General features: G+C 52.3%; 1 protein-coding gene across 1 annotated transcript; it reads right to left on the minus strand.

Annotated features, from left to right (window-relative positions):
• Positions 1–2,978: 2,978 nt before the first annotated feature.
• LOC122390134 (protein SMG9-like) lies at positions 2,979–20,846 on the minus strand (the record flags this gene model as incomplete). Its single annotated transcript, XM_043382810.1, has 7 exons — positions 20,802–20,846; positions 18,253–18,461; positions 17,839–18,064; positions 17,332–17,511; positions 16,689–16,802; positions 8,129–8,279; positions 2,979–3,144 (listed from the first exon to the last, which is right to left on the minus strand). Coding segments are annotated over exons 2-7 (988 nt in total), but the record flags the coding sequence as incomplete, so codon positions are not given.
• Between the last annotated feature and the right edge of the window lie 2,546 nt (positions 20,847–23,392).

The following is a 23,392-nucleotide window of genomic DNA, read 5'->3' on the forward strand; positions in this document are numbered from 1 at the left end:
ATCGACTCTTGTTGAGAGCAAGCTAGGCCGAGTAGGATAGAGGAACAGAAAGGCCAAAGCACAGGGCGGAGATGAGCTACAGTATGAAGGGTCAGAAGAAGAACTGTTGAGATAAGCTCAGATCACAGACAAATCAGCCGGTTTATGGTAATCTGGTGTAAAAACTCCAACTCTCAGGTGACCCGTTGTGCCGTTATCAGTAACCTGGTGTGCCGCCCCGCCGCCGATCAGACTAGCCTGTGACCCCGGCTGGACCCCCTGACCCCGGGACGATGCCAGGAGCGCCACCGGCTGGCAGGACGGCTCTATATCGGTGTGGGCGGCGGCGGCTGGGACAGGGGCAGGGCCAGCCAGGTGGGCTGCAGGGGACGGCCCGAGTGTCAGACCGTGATCCCGTACTTCTATATCGGCCCGAACACCACGCCATCACCTGACGAAATAGGTCCGTCGGCCCCCTCCCAAACACGGGCCGACGCCAAGTGTCGGCATGCCGCGGCTGGCATTTATGACAGCAGTCGCAACGAAAAACAACAAATAACTTTGAGAGCTGCTTGGTCGAATTATCTGTTCATGAATATCATAAAATGTTCATTAGCCCTCGCACTTGTAAAGGGGGGGAGTCGGATGGACCCCCTCGGTTTCTCGCGAATATCTCGCTCAAAAGGCGGCCGATCGCGACGAAACATTCAGTACCCTCGAGTTGATCAATTTTACACCTACCCTGAAAATGTCATGGCCACTGCTCCAAATGACCTTTGACCTGTGACCTATTTCACGAGACCTTGTTTAGCTGGAATCGCGATTCGGCGTATGTCAGCTCACATTATCCACGCGTTTGCAGTCTTTTGTGGTTTTAAACATTCAAACATGTGAAATAATGTTGGTCCCATGCATTATGGTGACTGTCAAGTTCACGAGAAAGTAAGGTCGGGTCACTGACCTGTGGTGACCTTGGTTCGCTTTTGCGAGTTTTACACGTTTCTAGGCTGTTTTTTTTTTAGCTGATTTCGAGTTTAGCAACCATTTGAACATTTATGCAAAAGTTTTGGTGCCTTCGTAACATGTTACGAAGCTGTCAAGTGTCAGTGGTAGTTGACACCTACTATAAATACCTGGCATTACGCCTCCTGGTTGACCTGACCTGACCCGACCCGACCCGACCTGGCCTAAATGCATGAAACATCTGTGATCAAAACTAGCATGAAATTCGTGATCAGCGCCCCGAAAAAAAGTATCAGCTTCCCTTTACGAAGTTCTAGCGGGTCCCAATTTTCCCGAACTTTGGGTCATTGACCTGACCTGGAAGGTCAACCAATGACCTAGGACCTTAAAATTGGGTATCATCGGCTTCCTCTCGTCACGGAAAACACGCTCGTTTTTTCCACGAGGCTCTAGCTCAATCAGGGGCCGAACGGTAGAGGGGTATAACCGACCCCCCCCCCCCCCCCCCCTACACATTAGACGCCGGCAAACGCCGCACACATGCGAGGGCTAGAGCCACGTCGATCGCCATCAATATTGGTACGAGCAGCGTATGTACACATGAGCTAGTCTGAAGATCGTGTGTATTCGGCATGGTAGGGCGACCACACTAATGCCTGAGACGTTGTCAAAGACCCTTGCATGTCGGCACTCTACGTTACTTCCTGATAGCAGTTTATTATTGTCACTTAACCATGATGGGCGCCACTTGCCCGTCACGGGCTTATGCAAACAGACGCGATCCGGAAGGCTTTGTTCATTGTGCACACAAATATCGTAGGTAGTATAGTAAGTAGGTGAGGTCATTAGAGTGCCACAATGGAAAGATAACGAGGGAAAAGAAATGTGATTAAATTCATAAAAAAGAACATCTGGTTTGTAGTTTAAATTTTGCATTGGTAAGTCGTTACAGATATGGCTGGAATAAACCATCCAAGAAGCATGGTGCAAGCCTTTGCCACGGTCATTCTACCTACACCCATCTGATTCTTCTCCCCAGACAAAGCCCAAATCCTCTGACCCAAGCTCGTTCCAACCCAAATTTTCAAAAACCCAAATTTTCCAACCCAAAATTCCAAATTTGGTTGAAACTGAACCCGACAGCAATCCTTCACTTTGCGCCTGTTTGCAACAGCGCAAAACACAAGTCAAACTTAAAATGACCTGGCAAAAAAAAAACAGAACTCAGTTTGACCGAGCTCATCTAAGCGTATACAATGTAGCTCTGGATATCGTCCACAACACAACCCGTGCGGCGCGGGAGATGTGCCACAGCGGGCCGCGGCACGGACGCACTTCGCTCCCACACTCAGGAACTGGTGCGTGAAACCAGCATCTGCTCATGGCTACCCGGTGCACTTCCTCCTCAGGCCAGGCTCCGGGGATGAGAGCTGTTTGTAAACACCGCCCAACGATCACACGCTCGGGTACCCGCGTCCTTCCACGCGCTCGCAGAACAAACGCGAGTCGCGTGATGGCAAACACGCAATCAAACACGGAGTCCCTAATGATGGGTCTGTTTACGAAGAGACACGCGAGGTCATGTCATAATCATACCGTTGCAACGGTATGATTCACCAAAGCGTTGGCGAAACCACGAAATTCGCCTCCTGGACAGGTAGCATGAAGAGCCTGTGCAATGACTACACAGTAAAGCATATTGCACAATGTTTGCTTTCGGCAGTTTTGAACGGAAGGCAAAAAAGAGACTGCATCACGCAGTTGAAGCATCCCATTTTTCTATCCCCTGATACATTGAGAGTGGACTTTGACCCGCGCCCAGGGCGAAGTCTGACATGCGTTGTCTGTGACCTCTTACCTGTGTGCTGTGAACCTCCGACCTGTTTATTGTACCACATCTGACCTGAGGGTCATGTGACCCCTGACCTGTAACCTTTGACCTGCACGCTGTGTAACCTCTCCCCTCTGAGATCTGCATACTGTGAGATATCTGACCTACCCGCGACGCTGTCCAGTGCCGCGCCCGGCGCCCGTACCTGCTACGACGCCCTCCTCTCCAGGCAGGAACTCTGGCAGCAGCAGCAGGTTGACGGGCGGCCCGGTGGTCTCCGGGCTCGCCTGGGGCAGCACGCCGCCACTGCCCACTCCAATGTCGCTGGTCACACACAGACTCGACTGACTGAACGCCGACCGGTAAAACTCCTGAAAAACACAGAGAGAGTGGCTGAATACAGACCGGTAAAACTCCTGGAACAAACACAGAGAGTGGCTGAAAGCAGACCGATAAAACTCCTGACAAACACACAGAGAGTGGCTGAATACAGACCGGTAAAACTCTTGACAAACACAGATTCGATTGGCTGAACGCCGACCGGTAAAACTCCTGACAAACACAGAGAGTGGCTGAAAGCGGACCGGTAAAACTCCTGACAAACACACAGAGAGTGGCTGAATACAGACCGGTAAAACTCCTGGAACAAACACAGAGAGTGGCTGAATTGAGACCGGTAAAATTCCTAAAACACATATGCGACCGCAGACTTATCACTCTGGTCACCCAGAATACAGTGGCGCAAATAGGCAAGCTTCCCGGAATACACACGCATAACCAAACGCTTGACACTCTGGTAGTACAGCGTATAGCAAACACGCATCGGCCAGGGGTCCAGTATGTCGACGAGGTTTCACTCTGAAAGACAACAAGGAACTATGTTTCGGCATAGTTCAAACCATATTTGCATTCCTTTCCAATGTCAGCAGCAGACACTCCCATCACTTACCAGAATGACGCGGACGACATCAATCAGAATCGAGCCCGAGAGGCCATACCGTCGCTACGTGTCACATGGGTAAATATTCTTCCAGGCACACGGCGTAGTAAGCCCGCCGGTCCGTGTTTTTCTGTTGCATCACCCAGCTGCCCGGCTAGTCCTGTGATCCAGCTAGTCAGTCCTGTGACATATGGTATTAAAGGCGCGGCAGACCGGCGGTCCGCAGATGGAAGATGCACCGCAGTCGCCGGCCAAGTAGCCCAATAAGTATAACCGTATTACGCATCCCATGAAGGATCCAGAAAAGTGGTGTTTGACGGTGCGAAGGCACATGCACTTGTCTGAGGCTGTCCGCTGCGCTACCTGACATTGTCTTATGTTGTCCGGTACTTTACCTGCACTTGTCTGACACAATCCGGTACGTTACCTGCAGTTGTTTGACGTTGTCCGGTACTTCATCTGCAGTTGTCTGACACCATCCGGTACGTTACCTGCAGTTGTCTGTTATCCTGTACGTTACCTGCAGTTGTTTGACGTTGCCCGCTACTTCACCTGCAGTTTTCTGACACCGTCCGGTACGTTACCTGCAGTTGTCTGTCCGGTCGGTATCTGCAGTTGTTTGACGTTGTGCGGTACTTCACCTGCAGTTGTCTGACACCGTCCGGTACGTTACCTTTACCAGTTCAGCTGTTACCAGTTCAGCTGAGCGCGCCGCTGCGTGCGGTCGCGAGCGCTGCTCGCTCCCGACCCTTCTAGCCGCTCTGTGCCTGTCCTGCGTGAGAGCGAGTGTGAGAGCGATTGGAGTGAGTTGTGGCCGTGCCTTGAGCTCTCTAGTGACACTGAGGTGACGTGGTCATGCATCGGGACCTCACCCGCCTGTTAGTACTACTCGCCGTCGTCCGTGTTCTGGTAACGGCGGCCTGCCCGGCCCCCGTGCCGGTGACGGAACCAGCCAAGCACCGAGACTAAGACCAGCAACTGCGACGCGGCGTCGCTCACCGGAGACCGGCCTGTCCTCGGAGCCGACGTGATGCTGTGGTGACACCTTCACCGACACCTTCACCGACGCCTGACCGCGGTCGTGACGCCGTGCGGCCCCGGGCCGACCCCGCTCGTGCCCGGCCTGCCGCCGGCCGCCCGGCCGCCCGGCCGCGGGGGCCGGCGGTGGGCGGATCGCCCGAGCCCCGGCGTACCTCGCTGACGGCCGCGGACGGGCCGCCCGGGCCCCGACCGGCGGCTGAGCTCGGCCGTGACCCGCGACTGGTCGCGCCGGCCCGCGGTGGCGGGCGGCGTCCGCAGCGCCGCGGAGCGCGCGGCCGCCGGGGCCGGCGCGCCGGGACCGTAACGGCGGGCGGCCTGCTGGTTGGCGCGCTGAATGTGCAGTCGCTGCTGCCGAAACTGCCTGAACTAACAGAAGAGCTCCATCACAGTAAATTTGACATTTTGATTCTGGCGGAGACGTGGCTGAAGCCCTCCGTCCCCGACCGACTGCTAGTGCTGCCCGGCTATTCCGTGCAGCGCGTTGACAGGCCGGGCGGACGCGGCTACGGAGGTGTGGCCATCGCCACGAGAGACGGCCTGTCGACGGCTGCGTACCGGCCGGCGACGCCGCGTCCTCAAGACAGCCGACTGGAGGCCGTCTGGTCGACGGTGACGCTGGACCGCGGACGGCGCCTTCTGATCGGCTCCATCTACCGGCCGCCGCGCTGCACGGCTGCGGCGCTCGACGCCGACTTCGGGGACCTGGAGGCCCAGCTACAGAGGGCGCTGCTCGATCACCCGAATGTGACCATTATTATTGGCGGGGATCTGAACTGTGACCTCCTCAAACCCCCTCCGGCACCAGCCAGAGCTCGTTTAGAAGTGTTTTTAGATGATTACTCGCTCTCTCAACTAGTGACTGGCCCGACATTTACCTCTGGATCGCTCTTAGATGTTCTCATTGTCAATCGTCTTAACGTAGCAACGCCGCGCCGCAATAAACATTGTGATTTTAGCCCACATCGCATCGTTAGTTGTAGCCTCAGTGTGCCGCGCCGTCCACGATCGCACACTGTGGTGTCGCGGTCACGCCCACTCGCTAGGATAGACTCGGGTGCGTTTCTGTTCGATTTACAGTGCTGTGACTGGAGTGACGTTTTTACATCTGAGACGGTCGATGGGAAGTGGCGAGCTTTTTTATCACTCTACATACCTGTTCTGGACAAGCACGCGCCGATACGGAGCCGCAAGGTTCACAACCCATCTGCCCCGCCGGTCACGGCCGCCACTAAGGACTTGATGGCGAGCCGCCGCGGCGCTCTGCGCACCCTCGGCCGTGACTCGAGCGAATACCGCGATCTGAACCGATCTGTCCGGTCCGCCATCCGCCGCGACACGCGCCTGGCCATAGAGTCCCGTATCAAGGAGCAGGGACCCCACACCGTGTGGCGCAACATTCGGAGTGTTGTTGCTGGCCGGAAGCGAGATGTCACCTCACCACAGCTATCACCGAGCGCGCTGAATGAGTATTTCGTGTCTGTCGGGCCGAGGGTGGCGGCGGAGGTGGCCGATGCGGCCGAGCACGCGGCAGACCTGCCCTGCCGCCTGCCGCGTGTGGGGGCCTGCGGCTTCTCAGTCTCTCCCATCGACCTCGATACGCTGACGATCGCGCTGTACAGCATGAGGAACTCGCCTGCGTGCGGATCTGATGGTTTGTGTGCTCGTGCTCTGAAGGCTGGCTTCCCCGCCGTCGGCTATGTCATCCTACATATCATTAACGCATGTCTCACCCAATCCGACTACCCTCCAACCTGGAAACATTCGCTCATTCACCCCATCTTCAAGACCGGCGACCCATCCGATCCTTCCAACTTCCGTCCTATTTCCATCATCCCCACCATCGCCAAACTAGTAGAGCGCGTTGTCCAGCGGCAGCTTTACCATTACCTATCCTCCAACCACCTCCTATCCCCCAGCCAGCACGGTTTCCGTCCGCGCCATTCGACGGAAACCGCGCTGGCTACCGTAACCGACCAAATCCTCACAGCTGCCGACGGCGGGGAGATCACCCTCTTATGTCTTATTGACCTGAGCAAGTGTTTTGATATTATCGACCATGACATTTTACTTCGGAAACTCGAGCTGCACGGTGTGGATGTTCAGTGGTTTAAAGCTTACCTGACCGGCCATACCCAGAGTGTGTCACTCAGAGACCACACTGGAGCTGCCAGCGTCTCCCCGCCGATGCCGAACTCGATGGGGGTTTTCCAGGGGTCTGCCCTGGGCCCCCTCTTGTTTACCGTGTTTGCAAATGACATGTCACTGTTCGCTGCGGGTGCAAGTGTCGTGCAGTACGCTGACGACACCCAGGTGATTGTCTCTGGCAAAAAGAACGAACTTTCGGCTGTTATTCATAGCATGGAAAATTCATTGACTGCTTTGGATCAGTGGTTCTGCGCAAACGCCCTTAAAGTAAACGCAAACAAAACACAGCTCATCACTCTCGGAACAGGTCAAAATTTGCGCGGCCTTCCAGACTTCAAAATTGCCTTCCGCAACACTGACCTCGTACCTTGCCGCGAGGTAAAAAATCTTGGCGTTATTTTCGACCAGAAATTATCATGGGACAGTCACGTGGGTGTCGTCGGCAGGCGATGCAGCGGTACTCTTGTCGCGCTGTCACATGTCCGTCACGTCCTGCCTGTCGGTGTCATCAAGACACTAGTAGCCGCCTTGGTTCTCTCGCAGGTCACATACTGCCTTTCCGTCTACGGCAACGGCACTAAGAAAAACATTGACAGAATTCAAAAGGTACTGAACTTTGCTGCACGAGTCATTTTTGGAAAGAGAAAATTTGATCATGTTAGTGACCTGCGCGGGAAACTTGGCTGGCTGCCCGCTCAGCACATGGCCGACCACCGTACACTGTGTCTGGCGCACAAGGTGATTGCTGGTGGCGAGCCCGAGTCACTGGCGGCTGCATTCGTGTGCAACGGTGACCGGCGGTCCCGGCGCACGAGGCAGGACGGACAACTCTACGTGCCGAGGTCCAACACCGAGACCGGCAAGAGACGCTTTTGCTCGAGGGCACCTGCCCTCTACAACCGGCTGTCGAGTGACCTGACACCGCTTAGCCAGCAGCGTTTTTCACGTACCGTGAAGAGACGCCTGCTGGATCTCCACCGAACGTGACCGTTCCGACAGCCGTCGCCGCCACAGCACAGGGGTAGCCCTGTGTACCGTGTATGTGTGCGTGTGTGTGTGTGTGTGTGTGTGTTTTTTTTTTATCCATGACAGCGACCATGTTTGACTCGGAGCTTAATAGCCACACTTTGAGTGGACCGCTCTACGATGGCAAATACAAATACAAATACCTGTAACTGTCGGATTCTGTCCGGTACGTAAGTGCAGTTGTCTGTCATCCGGCACTTTACCTGCAGTTGTCTGATGTTGTCTGGCTGGAAGTGGGCCAGCGTGCTGCGGTTATGGACAAAGACGAGCCGCGGGTAGTGGTCGGTGGAGGAGTCGTCTCCGGACGGAGCAGAGGTCGACGACGGCTTCAGCATCTCGGCCGTCTGCAGCAGCCTGAGGGGGAAGACGGACGGGACGTCTGACTGATGGAGACAATGGTAGAGAGGCAGACACAACAGCCTGAGAGTGGGACGACTGATACATACGACTAGTACAGCCACAGGCAGACAGGCAGACAAGCGGACATACAAACACAGCAGCCTGAGGAGCGAGATGAACATTGAAAATACGGTCTCTACGGCAGCCTGAGGAGGAAAGGGGGCGTTCAACTGACGGACAGACAGACGATAAACAGACAAACTGCTTAGGCAATGATCTAAACAGTTAGCACTTGAGATCAGAAGAACCGCAATAGACAGTAAATATCATGAACGTGCCGTTTGAAGGTAAGTCATCAGTCCCTGAAGCTATCACGTTACAGTCAGCGCCTGACCGACCACTGACCATCAGTCTCATCCGGCGTCAAAGTATACAGAGCTCATGACCTCACGTGCCACTTAAATGGATTGAACTTGAATGACATGTTAAAAACATGGGGTGGGCGCCGCCTAAGCGCCTGACGCTGTTGTTGACTAGCCACGAAAGGTCAGACTTGACGACCGGCTATCGCTTGGTGGAGCTCTAACAGTGAACGCGATGACATGATAGATGAACGGCAAACTACGGATAGGCTTCGTAAGAGCTTCGTAAGAGCTAGGGATCGAAGGCTTCTTTCCTCGATGTCGTACCTCCATCAGTTCCCGAGCTATGAGTCGATATCAAAATATCAATATCGGAGAAAAGCGACCTTCGAAGACCTACGGACACTGTACTCTGCCGACTTGACATAAGGCCTGACTCAAACAGTTGATTGGTGCATTTTTAAAGAAAAAAGATGATGACCATTCGAACGCAAATTTAAGCTCGCTATGTGGCTTAGGAGCTATACACATTATATTTACCCCCTGTATATTTACAAGAGGTGTGAGAACGCACTCCATCGCCTTGATGTGCCATGATCCAACGAATGCACTCGACATACCTAATTGTTAATATTATCCTCCAATTATAATTGCTATCAGTACCATAGCAACAAATATAAATAAACACCAAAACTATGTGGATAATACGTCATCCAGCACTGGATTTATGACATGAGCGGATTATTTACACACGGAGTCGCACGCAGGCCCTGTCGGCGCGCTCCGATCTGCGCCGCTCGTTTTCGCCATCATCCTCGTAGGACACACACAAATAAACAGCGAGGCTGAGTGAGTCGGTATCCGGTGTCCGCCGGCGCGACGGAGACCCATGACGGGTGGAGACGGAGCCCCGGTGTGACCGTCCGACCGTCACCGCGAGCCCTGACAGCGGCCGACGGCGCAGCCCGCCCCGCCGCCCGCCCACCGACCCCTCCCGCAGCTCGACGAGCTGAGGGGAGGGGTCAGTCTGGGGGGGTCTGAGGGGGTTCTGGGAGGGGAGGAGCTCGGAGATCGGTCACGTCAGGCAGCTGCAGCAGCTCCCTGCTTATTGACACGGCTGCAGCCGCAGAGGAGGCGCTGTGACCAGGCCACCCGAGCTCCGTGCACGTGCGCCATGGGTGTCCGAGTGGCCCAAAGAACCGTCGCCTCCTCCATGACGACAGACTGGGTGTCCGCCACTACGGCACCCACCAGGGCCACAGTCCGCCGACGGCGTTGCATCATCATAGAGAGCTGTTAAAATTGTCTCTGCCGCATTGGGGGGAGGGGCGGCACGGTAATGAGCCAGGTGCTGATGACCTGATAATTAATTAACTACAGGCGACCCACCTACCAAGCGCTGGCGGTTTTCGGCTCCGGCGTTTCCAATTCCGCCTAGCCGCAAAGTACTACCATTACTGCCGCGCTTCTCGTGCTCCAATCCGTTTCGTATACTGGGTCATTGCCGGTTTTCTAGGCTTCGCCACAATCCAAGCACATTTCGCACAATTCAACACCTGGTATGCCTCGCTCCATTTACGCGCCCTTCATCAGGCTGTCATTCCATTTTACTCTACCCTCATTTCGTTCTTCCCGTTCCCTCATTTCGTTCTACCCCGCCTGTTCACGTTTAGGTATGCATGCAGCAAACGTCAGATAGAATTCATATTTATTCAGTGCCTACATTACAGTAACAGAGAAAAGGACGCGGTAGGTGTAGTCATATTACGAGGACCAGCATATTACGAGGACTCGTAAGACCAGCATCACAGGGTACTAAGTTGCCTATGTAGTATGTAGGTATAGCGTACAACGATACTCCACGTCTTATGTCTAATCAGTGGCCAGGTGGCGGCAGAGTGGTAATGGGGATCACATTTACACATTAACCAACCGAATTCGTAAACGGATGTCACAGTCATTTGCAGCTAGCCTTGACCGGAGACAGTTTTTTCCTTTAGTTTATTTGTGACTTTATAGTAGGTATCTAAGTGCACGACACCATTGAATGGTATCGGGTCTGCGTTTAAAGTGGTTTCTGAGATCACTACTAAGTGACGTTATAAAAAGGTAACTTTCAGGGCTCGTGCAGGTGTCAGCACATTTGCCTATAGATAGATAAGTGCAGACGTGTAGTGCCTCATATGAATGTGTTCCTGCATTCTCTTAGCTGTTAAAACCCCAAGGTGCCTAGTTAAACCTCGCCGGCCGAGGGGGGGGGGCGGGTGCCGCCCCCCCCCCCCATAGGGTTTTTTCGCGATAGCTCCGAACACGCTGGCGATAGAGAGCTGAAACTTGGCATACCTGACCTTTTATCCAAGCCGCATCTTTTGACACCAACCGCATTTTTGAGTCAGGTCAGGTCACTGACCTATGACGTCATAAGTGAACCTCTGCACGGTCTCCAGATGTCGCAACTTCGCAACGCCCTCACTGCCAGAGGAGATGTCACAGGGAAATGAAACTTGCAGGATCTAGTATCCATTATGAGTCTAACAACTTGTATATCTCGGATTTTTCCTAAAGGTCATATGAGGTCAGGTCATTTTCGTGACCTCACCATTACCTATAAGTCAATGGGGAAAAATGAAAACTGCTATTCTGGCGCCGGGAACGATCTCCAACTACCTCAAGCACACAGAATCGTGATTTGATGCACTCCTTGCAAGGTTAGATGCGTCACTTTTGCAATGTTGACCTTCCGTGACGTCATTTATGACGTCATCAAGGTCATATTAGTTTTTCGTCAATAACTCCCGATCAAATTGAGCTAGCGAGTCGAGAAAGCCACCAATGGACTCAGGAAGACCTGCCGAATCGAATGAGATTCGACATGACCTCTTTCGACCAGCTTCGTGACAGCTGGGGGTGCTGACCTGACCTTGACCTGAGGTCAACACCCCAAGTTGACCTGACCCAAACAAAAAGTATATCATTCGACGCGCCTGAGCGAGGCGAACACGATGCTGCCAAAATCGCGGCTCTGCGGCCGTTTTTTGCGAAGCTATTCACCAAAAACTGAACCATACCCTGGGGCACTTGACCTGACCTCAGAGGTCACCAGTTGAGCTAGGACCTTAAAATCGGGTACCAGTATCTGCGTCTCGTAACGGCGCACACGCTCGTTTTTTCCGCGACGCGCTAGCTCCACCAGGGGCGAAACGGCGAGGGGGGGGGTCGTACCCGCCCCCCCCCCCCTCGGCCGGCGCGTATGTAGAAAACCAATAGGTCCGGCGAGGGTTAAATCAGCTGGGTAACACTGAAAAGCATAGGTGCGACATGTATACGGACAATGATAACATTATCAACATGAATGTCTGTCATGGACAGTCAAATCAGGAAAGCTTTATTCATAAAGCGCGATGCTCATGCATCAAGCGCTTCGAATCCATTCTAAACAGCTGCGCAGTTATTCAGAAACAGTATCAGCAAGAACCTGTTTCAGAGCATTTACTGAACGGTCTGCAGCTACTATTTAGGCTTCCGTCGTTTTATTTTCAGGGCACGATCCAGCCTCCGAGATGTGGAACTGGAGCATGACGATGATATACGTCAGGATGGTGGCCAGGATGGAGAGCACGGTGGACCTCTGCAGTCGGAACAGGCCCAGGTCACCGAGCGTGTCCAGGTCGCGGCCGATCGTCTCCCGGAACAGCCCCAGCTCGGGCTGCAGGGCCGGCAGCTGCAGCTGCGGCTTCAGCAGCAGGTTTCGGGTCTTTCCGACAGTGTCGAGGACCCACTGGACGACCTCAGACGGCAGCACCAGCGTCACGAACACGCTAATGAGGTAGACCACGGCCATGGAAATCAAGACGTAGTTAGCGCCTGACTGGACGGCTGGAATGGAGGATAGCATTACGCTAATCATAGAGAAAATGCCGTAGACGGTGATGGTCACTAGTTCCATGGACATAGCAGCGATCAGGGACTCGAATGTAGCCGAGAGTTGGTCGTGCAGCGACCTGAGGCTTCGAAGAGTGGCGACGTTGATGGTTCGTCTGCCTTCCACTGCCGCCAGCAGCTCTCCAGAGATGGTGCGGTAACCAACCAACAGCTGGAGTACGGCCAACATAAACTTCACCGGTATCAGGTGAGCACTGGTAAAGAACAGCCCACTCAGTAAATTAACAAAAAACTTGAGCACGTGTGTTCCGGAAACCAAGGACAAATGATCGGACTGATTAACAAACATGAAGGGAAGGATTACGCAGACAAAAAGCAGTATTGTGGAAAACATCAGCAAACAAGCGCAGGTTCGGCGTAGCGTCTTGGCCGGTTCTTGATATCCAGGCAGCTCAACGAAGCGACACATAAGACTTCCAATGATGGTGAATACCTGATGACTTCTGCGTCGCCCGACAACGAAACAGCAAGCCAGCGGCAACCACATCAGCACGTGCATCAGGCCGCCACAGCTGGTGACAGACAGGGCGAGCACCACAGTGGTATACTTGAGGTACATGGCGGCAGCGCGGGCCATCTGGACGGTCACAATAGCCGCGCCGGCCGTGTACAGAGCGTGGACGAGCGCGGCGTGCAGCTGGCTCCACCAGCCGGCGTCTCCGGTCAGCGCCAGCAGCCTCAGCAGGCCGAGCAGGAGACGCTCCGGAACGGACTGCGCGCTCACCGCCGACCCGGCGCACTTCTGGTTTGGCGGCCCCTCTGGATGACCTTCAGGCCAGCCGCCACTCGAGGCTAGTGTCGCATCGGCGGCTGTCCTGCCAGCGACGTGCACCTTAGAGAGCATTCTGACGTCCAGTCCCCGGCGGCTGATGTCAGGAGTGAAAATCTGGAACAGCGACGGGTTTCAGGATCCTGCACGGTCAATAAAACAGGAGTTCTATGTAGAAATGTGAAATGCATAGGCGGCGGAACGGGGAGGGCACCGGGGTACCGTGCCCCCCTTTGATTTTGGCTTTTAACATTAGCCCTATGGGCGTTGCATGGAAAGAATGGGATCAAAAGTCGGCAGTGCCCCCCCCCCCCTTAATTGAGGGTGTTCCTCGCTACTGCCTGGCCGGCTAGACTTCTGAACTCAGGCACGTTCATAATAAGCACTGACCTTTGGGCGGCTTATCAAGCTACCCTTATTCCATTGACGTTCTATAAGCATCCTTTCCTATAAGCAGTGCACCCCCCCCCCCCTTAATTGAAGGTGTTCCGCCGCTACTGGTGGAATGTGCAGTAAACTCCATTTCATAATTCATTATTTGTCACAATAATTTACTTGGAAGAATGTTTTGGTAAACGACTACCAAAGACACAGTGCTTTGAAGTGAAGCCGTCCTTCAAAAAGCGCGAATGATATTTTGATCGTGAGGAGCAGCCGTCATTTTGTGTTCCTACCTTACAACTACTTACCAACGGCACAACTAGTGCCGCAACTCTTCAATATTGCCTTGCACCAAATGTCAGTCCTGTTCCCTTCAGCTCAGCGTCACGAATGACCAGGAACACTCCAATGACCACCGTCCCCCGAGTGAGAACTTTCTGTTCGGCTGCGTCAACAATCAACATTGGAACTAGATGCCGCCAAAGGGCAAAGTGGTGAAGCACCTTGACAATCGTGTGTACTGGCTTTGTATCAAAAAGGCCATGACAAACATGGCTAGAAGGAAGGGAAACGCTGAAAGGTGGCATGTTTGAGCACGGTCGTTGTAACATTGGCATTGAAGTCGGCTCCTCTTTAGTAGATACCGTGTCTTCGTCCAGGTCAAACACTAAGTGACCACGGCTCGATGCCCCACCTCCTCACCCAAACATAATGTCAGGAAATCGATGTGAGTTCGCAGCTATGTCGAGTTATTTATTCGTTTACCTATCGAGGTAATATTTTACAGCCGATATTCAGGAATTGTTTGCGATGCTCTTGCTCAGAAAAACGGGCGTGTAGACACTAACGGCAGCCTAAACATCGGTAAGCCCTGAACAAACATTCAGTTTTACACACCAAACAAAAAACTGAAAATGGAGCAGTTCCCCACACCCCACCGGTCTACAACACTATGCATTTCAGGCGAACGAAGCTGAATGTGAAAAACACCTATGAAATTGCAAACAATACTTCTTGTTTATATAAAACAGGGTTTAATTCAAATTTGAATTCCGTTCCGCCATGCCTCCACTGAATATAACGATGACAACGCTGTCTAGGACATCACGGCACGGCAGGCCCGGACCGCCCACCTGCAGCAGCAGTCCTGGCAGGTAGACTGAGCCGCACAGCACAGCCCTGGCAGGTAGACTGAGCCGCACAGCACAGACCTGGCAGGTAGGCTGAGCCGCACTACACATTCCTGGCAGGTAGGCTGAGCCGCACAGCACAGACCTGGCAGGTAGGCTGAGCCGCACTACACAGGCCTGGCAGGTCGGCTGAGCCGCACTACACATTCCTGGCAGGTAGACTGAGCCGCACTACATGTATTCCTGGCAGGTAGGCTGAGCCGCACTGCATGTATTCCTGGCAGGTAGGCTGAGCCGCACAGCAAAGTGCATTCGCCACCGTACGGCTAGGTGACGGACAACGCGTTTGGCTAGACCGGTGTCAACAACGCAGGAACGCATTTCCGACAGGGTTTGTTTTGTTTGTTTGTTGGGTTCAAGATCCCAGCGCACATGATGGATCATGCACGTAATGCGTAAACAGCAAGGGCAAAATTCACCCATTCCGGCGGGGAATTACGCAGACAGAACTGTGCAGTGACAGACACCGCGTGCCCGTTTGTCAAACAGCCGGCGTCGGATAGCCCAGCCGCTCGGCTACAGGTGAGATGTGACGTCACCGACCGATCTAGGTACAGCGGTGTGGCCAGTTCACTCTAGACTATTCTTACCACACAGGGATCGTTCCAAGCTGATTTGATAGACAACTTCGCGTTGTTTCGTGGGTTGGGTTTGTCTATTGAGACAGCAGATGTGACTGGGGTAAAAAGAGCTTATGCGTCGAAAATATAATAGAATCCATGATATAACCCTGTATGTCAAAATGAAATATAAGCCATTTCACTCACCCCGTGTCATATCTAGGCGACTCATAACGAGACAAGATGCGTGGTAACGTTCTACATTGCACATCAGGAAACGACTTGAGATCGAATCTGGCAAATGCTGCCGTGAAACCCGAGTGTAATGGATTACGGGAAATGAGGCGTACCGGGACCCTCGGCCGTCGGCAGCTACCGCGGAGATTATGTATATTTCTTCCGGCATGTCGGATGCGGACCCATCTGACCCATTAACAGAGCAGTGTCCTGTGTGGGATGTTCCGGCATTTAGACGTCATGTGAGTGAGTCAGACGGTCACTAACGGCAGTAGAGTAATGCTAGTATCGGTGTGTCACTTACTGGAGATATGTGAGCAAGTAAATGCGTATTACGAGCGGATTCGGTATTGAGTTGTACATGGTAGCATGTTTGTTATAGTTTCTTCACACATATCTGCGGCGACTTTTGGCACCGGTGGGTTACCAACGGCAGTGGTATATCACTATGCACTAGTTACTGCGCCACCAGTGATTTTCATGCGCTACCGATTTTGATGCGACCGAAGTTTTTACGATACGACTGCTGCCAAAGATATGTAAATACATATCGAAAGCTTCAATAGACTAAATCACTTTGAGGGGAATGTCAATTTTCAGCTCTTCTACTTTAATTTCATTTATGTATGTACCGCCGAGCATTCAGAATTGTCAAGAATATCACCCACGCTCCAGAAGAGCATTGTGTAAGCTAGCTAATCTGGCCACCAGACCGGAGCCGTGATCCACCGGCGAGACGCCTCCCAACGGGGAGGAAGGGAGGGCGCTGGGACAGTGGGACGGTAACCGATACCCTGAGAGCCAGGGACGAGTCGCGGTATGAACACACCACCGTTCTCACTCCAACACAAACAGACGTTAATCGGGGCCTGTTCGACGGCATCGGGGACACCCGGCCGTCCTGGACCAGCCGAGCCGGGCCGTAATCGTAGGACCAGCGGCGGCTGACAGACACCGGCTGGGGGGGGGGGGGGGGGCAATACCTGACAAGGTCCGAGTCGACACACCAGTCCTGCACCACCAGCACCACGTGGCAGATGGAGTAGAGGAAGGCCAGCTGCTGCAGCGCCAGTAGCTCCATCTGGGTCTCCAGCGAGCTGTCGGCGATCACAAATCGCTCACCGTCAGTTCCAGTCTATCATTACAGCAGCAACGTCCGGCCATAGTCCCACAGTCAGTCCCGGTCTCCAGTCACAGTCGGTCTATTCCCAGCCCAAAGTTCCCAGCCAGACCGGACGGAAACAGTTCCCATCTGTGCCCAGTTACAATCATTCTCCACTAACATTAAGTCAATGTCATTAATCATCACAGTCCCTAATCATATTGTAGATAACTTATAGTTTATGAACGAAGAAGCGGATTGACACAGAGTGAGCAGTGGTGCCCTCTGGACTGAGCCCCGTATTTCCTGGTTCACCATGATTGACCACGTGCCCCTTCGCCCCCGATTGAACTACCACGCCCCTGGCTAACTGGTGACCTACTAGCCGGCTGGTGACCACTACCTGCCACGCTCACTGGCTCCGTGTCCCATCAGCCGACTAGCCTTGGTCCCTAAACCGCCTTTCCGTACTCATAATCGGACTCCCGCGCCCCCACCTCCGCCAGCCGAGCACCCCGACTGACCCGCCGTCTCCGGGCAGTTTGCGGTCGCCCTGGGCCAGCAGGTCGACGATGGAGGGCGACAGGAGCGGCTGGGTGTCCAGCAGCACGGCCCGCTGACCGGTCACCATCATCTCGATACCGTTGGTGCGGTGTTCACTGCTCAGCACCTGCTGCACCGTCTCCGGAGGAAACATATACTTCCTGGACGGAGGAGCAGAACGGAAATTGTTATCTCAATGGATATTTATCCATTTTTTAATATACTAGGCTAAACCTCTCTATTATGCAATCTATTGGCTACATTCATGCAGTTGGAGATCGTATAGTTTTGATGGGTGTAAATGTTATGCTAAGCAGAAAACGAGGCGTAACCTTGGATCTCTAACATCCGACGGAAATTCAAAGTGCTCTCCCCACCACCTGATAATCTTTGAGCTTTATCAAATTGTTACCGTTTATAATGCAGCGGTGAAACGGAGATAAATAATGTTCAGAGCACATTACTTAGTGAGCTTTGGGCCGACTTACTTGATGGGACAGAACGGCGCCTGTCCGGCCAGCATGGACATGACGGTGGACTTTCCGACGCCCTGCCGTCCGACGGCGCCCACCACCAGGAACTCTGTGCCCTCGCCGAGCCAGGCCACGCCCGTGTCCGACACCTGCAGGCTCTCACTGAGCAGCGGACAAGGCCGCGACATGGGCTGCGGCGGCGGCGGCGGCACGCTCAGACTGGCCGCAGGCCGACGCCCGCCTGGAGGGAAATAACCAATGGTCAGACTCAGACAACAAGGCAGCATAAAACCACAAGCAATCTTTTGGAATCTTCGATTATTTTTCTCATGGACGCACTTACAACGTTGAAGACTGAGTGAGTGTGGGAGATATGATGGTGCCAGTGGCCCACAAGGTCTCCTACCATGCCAGCCACCTGACTCTCACCTGTGTCTGATGCACCGCCCTCGACACTGGGCAGCAGCACTGTGTCGTCCTTCCGCATCACAGTGACAGCCCGCTCAGTGGAGCTGGGTCGGCCCAGCTCGGCAGCTGCCTCGGACGCCTTGGTAAGGAGCACAGGACGTGGACTGTCCATCTTGTTTGCTGAGATGTGGGCAGCAGTAGTCCCTGTCTGTTGATCTTCAAGTGGCAGCCTGGAAGGATTATTGCAATTCTAAAGAGAGCATATCAGTCAGTGTCAGATCAATCAGTCCGTGACAATTTACCCAGGGGCCAGGTGTTCAGTTCAGTTCAGTTCAATGTATTTCGAATCATTCCATTGCATGGTTTAGTATTTGATTCGATCACACACACAAAAGACATGGTACACCTAGCCCGTCCCCCCCCCCCCCCACACACACACGTACACGCACACATGCACAAACACTGCCGCAGTAGACTGATGAGTGCAGAGCAGCCAGCGCGTCACAATTTTCACGGATATGACAGAAGGCAAAAGCGCTAGGCAGCAAGGTGGCGAAGAAACTCAGCGTGTGTTCCAGAGCTAGTGGTGGTGGGTGGGAGGTGGTTCCAGGAGGTTGCCGCTCGGTAGGAAAAAGCTCGTCTCGACATTGATAAGCGATAATTTGGTAACTCTAATGCACCCGACAGCGTGGAGCGTGTGGCGCGCGCAGACACAGCCGCCCGTGTTGTGAACAAAGTGCGTAATGCCGCGGGAGCGAGCGGGTCCTTCAGCGCTCTGAAAACACGAATGTTGTCGCGATAGGTGACTAAATCCGTGATTTTGGGCCAGCCCAGTGCAGACAACACGGGGGAAATGTGATCACGGTGTTTCGCCCCAGATACGATTCTAGCTGCGAAATTAATGACTTTCTGCACCCGCTTGAGGTGACAACCTACAGCCCCGCCCCAGACTGAGAGGCAGTAAATGATGTGGGGGAAGACATGACATTGAATGAGAAGTTTCAAAACATCAGCTGAGAGGTGATGTCGAATTTTGTAGAGAGAAATAAGGACGGCATTGCATTTTTTGACGACACTGGAAATGTGCTTTTCCCAGGATAGGCTGGGATCAATGGTTACACCTAGCATCTTCACTTGAGAAGATGGCTTGAGTACATGTCCCGGTAGGTTTAAATGGAAAGCTGAGGCTTTCTTCAGGTTCTGGGGGGTGCTAGAAATGAGAAGGCTAGTCTTCGATGGGTTCATTTTCAAAGAGTTTGACGTGAAGTAGTTGAGAACAGCACTGAGGCTTTCCTCCTGTCTCGCTTTTATGGTAGACAGAGATGCAGGGTCGGTGGAATCTAGTAACTGTGTATCGTCGGCATAAGAAACCAAGCGTCCGTGGGGAACATATGCTGGAAGATCATTTGTGAAGATGCTGAAGAGGATGGGACCAACTAAGGAGCCCTGTGGAACACCGTGAGACAGAGGCAAAGATAGAGACCCGCCTCTCACTACCTGTTGCCGACCAGACAGGTAGCTTCGGAACCAATTCGGATCTATTCCATACCAGCAGAGTTTCGTAAGGAGGACGTCGTGATCAACGCTATCAAAAGCGCGGCTCAAGTCAATTGAAGTTACAGCTACGATGTCACCCTCGTCGATGCGCCGCGTCATCCACTCGACAGCATCGGTCAAAGCATCCTCCGTCGAGTGAGCAGCTCTATATGCATATTGCGAATTGACCAACAGGTGATTAGTACCAAGAAAGGACGACAGCTGCATACAAACAACTTTTTCACATAACTTCGAGAGCACCGACAGGAGAGAGATGGGCCGGAAATTACTCGGGTTATCTATGTCGCCGGACTTATGAAGTGGTACGACGGTCGCGAGTTTCCATGATAATGGAAAATGACATGATATTATCGATGCATTCACGATATGCAGCAAGTGTGGACCAATCACAGGAAAACATGCTCTGATTGCGTGTAGTGGCACACCGTCATGCCCTGCTCTAGATGCAGACAACTTTCGCAATGCCAAAGACAGTTCTGATAGTGTAGCCGGCTTCAGGCGCAGACCCGCTGACGTCACACGCGGCGGCCTTGGCGGGAGCCGAGAGGGACCGCTGACGGCCAGCTCCGCAGCAATTTTCGATCCGACGGTGGCGAAATGACGATTGAACTCATCTGCCTGTTCTGTCGGCGGATGTAATGAGTTGAGTTGAGAGGATGAGTTCTGTTGGAGGTGTAATGCAAGGATTTTGTGGGGTAGTACTATGGCAAACAAATTATCAAACTTATATTCAATATTAGAATACCTAACTTGTAATGTTACCAAGGTACTCTTCCCATCCATCAGAGTTGCCTAACTAACGGGTGTCTACTAATTAATGAGAAAAAGTTCAGGTAGCTAATACGAACCTTTAAAGGTAATACATAATCTGCATATCTCACATGCTGAAAGACATGTCTGTTGCGAATGTCAATCACGCAAAACGAAAACTTTAAATACCATGGTCAGTCGCCATGAGAACGTTAAGCAAACAACGGTTCTAAGCAATCTTCGCCAATTTTAAGAAAAATTACCTTTCTACAACGGAAATGGCACTTATGGCTCTCCTAGTGAAAGTTAAAGGTTTTTAGCCAAGTGCCAATACCACGCTTATGATAGTTGAGATAAGAGGAAACGTTCAGCGTGCTGGGCCTCGTTTCATAAAACTCTGCCGTAACTTACACCTTTCCGTAATTCACACCCTTTCAAACTACGGAGCGCAAATAAATCCGTTTCACAAAGCCACAACTGGAATTGTTTACACCTCCGTAACTAAGCACATTTGCGTAGTTACCGTAATTTATCAAGCGTCCTACAAATTACAATTTCATGTCAACACGTATTTTTTTACGAGAACTTATAAAACAATAATGTTGAATTTAAATCTTAAAAATTATGTATGAAAAAACAAAATTGATATTGATGACCATCCTTTATTAAAACAATATATAAAAACAGCAGAAAGCCAGCTAAGCAGAAGTGCCTAACTACGAAAGTGGCGCGGCGCGGCGAATAAACAAAATTCCGATAGTGGCCACAAACAGCGACTGATACAGAACAGGGCACTAAAGAGTCGGGTACTCCAAAGTTTTTCCTAGTATATACTAGAATTATACTATATCATCTAGAAAAACAACTAGAACTGGGAGCTTTTTACTATATACCGAAAATTATCCTAGGATATGGCTGCGCTGAAGCGCGGCGCAGCTGGCGCTCGTGTTTCAATACATTGCGCTTCATATTTATACACAAGGCGGCCTGTGGTTTCACGGGGTGTGTATCAAATGTACCCAAGTACAGTCGGACCCAGAATCCAACGGGACCCAAGATTCATAAGTACCCAGGTGCCTCAGGCTATACGGAAGTACCATAGCGACGTTGGGTCCCAAGGTCCAAGGTTGCCAGAATATGATTGGCTGAGCAGGCAGACCAATCGAACGAGCTGTTAGAAACTACTGTACCTCAGTACACTCTCTGACAGTGGGCAAGTGCGGTGAAGAGTTCGCATACCAAAGTGACCCTTCCGCAGGACCGGCGGCCGGCGCCCAGTCAGGTAACAATGGGAAGGGTCGGAGGGACGGCCCGCCGCGCCGCACGGTGACAGCTGATTCCCGGGACGCTCAAGTGTCGCCTGTCAGACGCGTCGCCTGCCTCCCCCCTCCCGCCCCGCCGAGCCGCACAAAGCAGCCGGACCCTGTCGCGGAACGAACCACCCGACCATGCTGTCATCATCGGCGGCGAATTGAACTGAATGTCTTTCTGAGTCGTGGCGCTGAGCAAGCCTGAATAACCGGTCATGCTTGCGTATTTCATGCTTCAGCCCTGCTGTGAGCCATATTTTATGATTGCGGATCTTTCGCCGGCACAGGGGGGGGGGGGGTTGATGAGGTTTTTCGCGAATAACTCGCGTAAAAAGCTGCCGATCGCGACGAAACTTTCAGTACCCTCGCATTGATCAATTTTACACCTACCCTGAAAATGTCATGACCCTGACCCAAATGACCTTTGACCTGTGACCTCTTTTCCGAGACCATGTTTGGCCGGAATCGCGATTCGGCGTATGTCGGCTCGCATTAGCCGCGCGTTTGCAAGCTTTTGGTGGTTTCAAACGTTCAAACATGTGATTTGATGTTGCTCCCATACATTAGGGTGGGTGTCAAGGTCACCTGAAGGTCAGGTCAGGTCATTGACCTTTGGTGACCTCGGGTGACCACGGTTCACCTTTTCGAGTTTTACATGTTTCTAGCCTAGTTAGTTTTTGGAGCTGAATTCGAATTTAGCAATCATTTTAACACTTACGAAGTAGTTTTGGTGCCTTCGTAACATGTTACGAAGCTGTCAGAGGCGGTTGACACGTATTACGAATACCCGTCACAACCCCTACCGGTTGACCTGACCTGACCTGACCCGACCTGGTCTAAATGCTTAAAGACATCATCTCTGATCAAAACTAACACGATATTCGTGATCGTGAAATTACAGGTATGGTAAAACGTCCCAACTTTGGTTGTCACCTGGTTATGAGTATGAGTTCCGTTTGTATAGATAATGCATTTAATATTCCAGTTTCGGCGGTGCTACTCTATTATTTAGGTAAGCAGAAACGTATTAACGTCAGTAACGTGCTTTGGGAGTATATGATTGGATGGAGAACCGTTAAAAAAACAATACTTCAGCATTTGCAAGCAAAGCTACCTAGCTCAATAAATTCACCCATTGCAAAATAAAATACTGTTTTCAATGTCTTCGTCATCTATTTACCCCAATCAGCAACAATGCATCACAATATAGCCATTTCTGGATTGTGGCAAGCAAATAAAATGGTCAAGGCTGAAACAGATTTTCCGCAGTCAGGAAATCGCATGCGAGAGCCTATTCAAATACATTACAATCCTTCCCGCATCAAACGCATGCGGGAGGTGCATACGATTGATGCGAGCGTGATTTAATCAATTTGAATAGGCTCTCGCATGCGATTTCCTGACTGCGGAAAGAGTCTGTTTTAGCCTTATTAGAAACCATGCCGGTGCGTTTTGTGAATTTTACAATGCTTGTTTGTAGCGGTATATCTTATATCTGTCATTTATCCCGCGTCGTAGTCAGTATTTTCAATTGCTTCACGTGC

Source organism: Amphibalanus amphitrite, unplaced genomic scaffold, assembly GCF_019059575.1.
Source record: "Amphibalanus amphitrite isolate SeventyFive unplaced genomic scaffold, NRLGWU_Aamphi_draft 000383F_arrow, whole genome shotgun sequence".
NCBI lineage: Eukaryota > Metazoa > Arthropoda > Thecostraca > Balanomorpha > Balanidae > Amphibalanus > Amphibalanus amphitrite.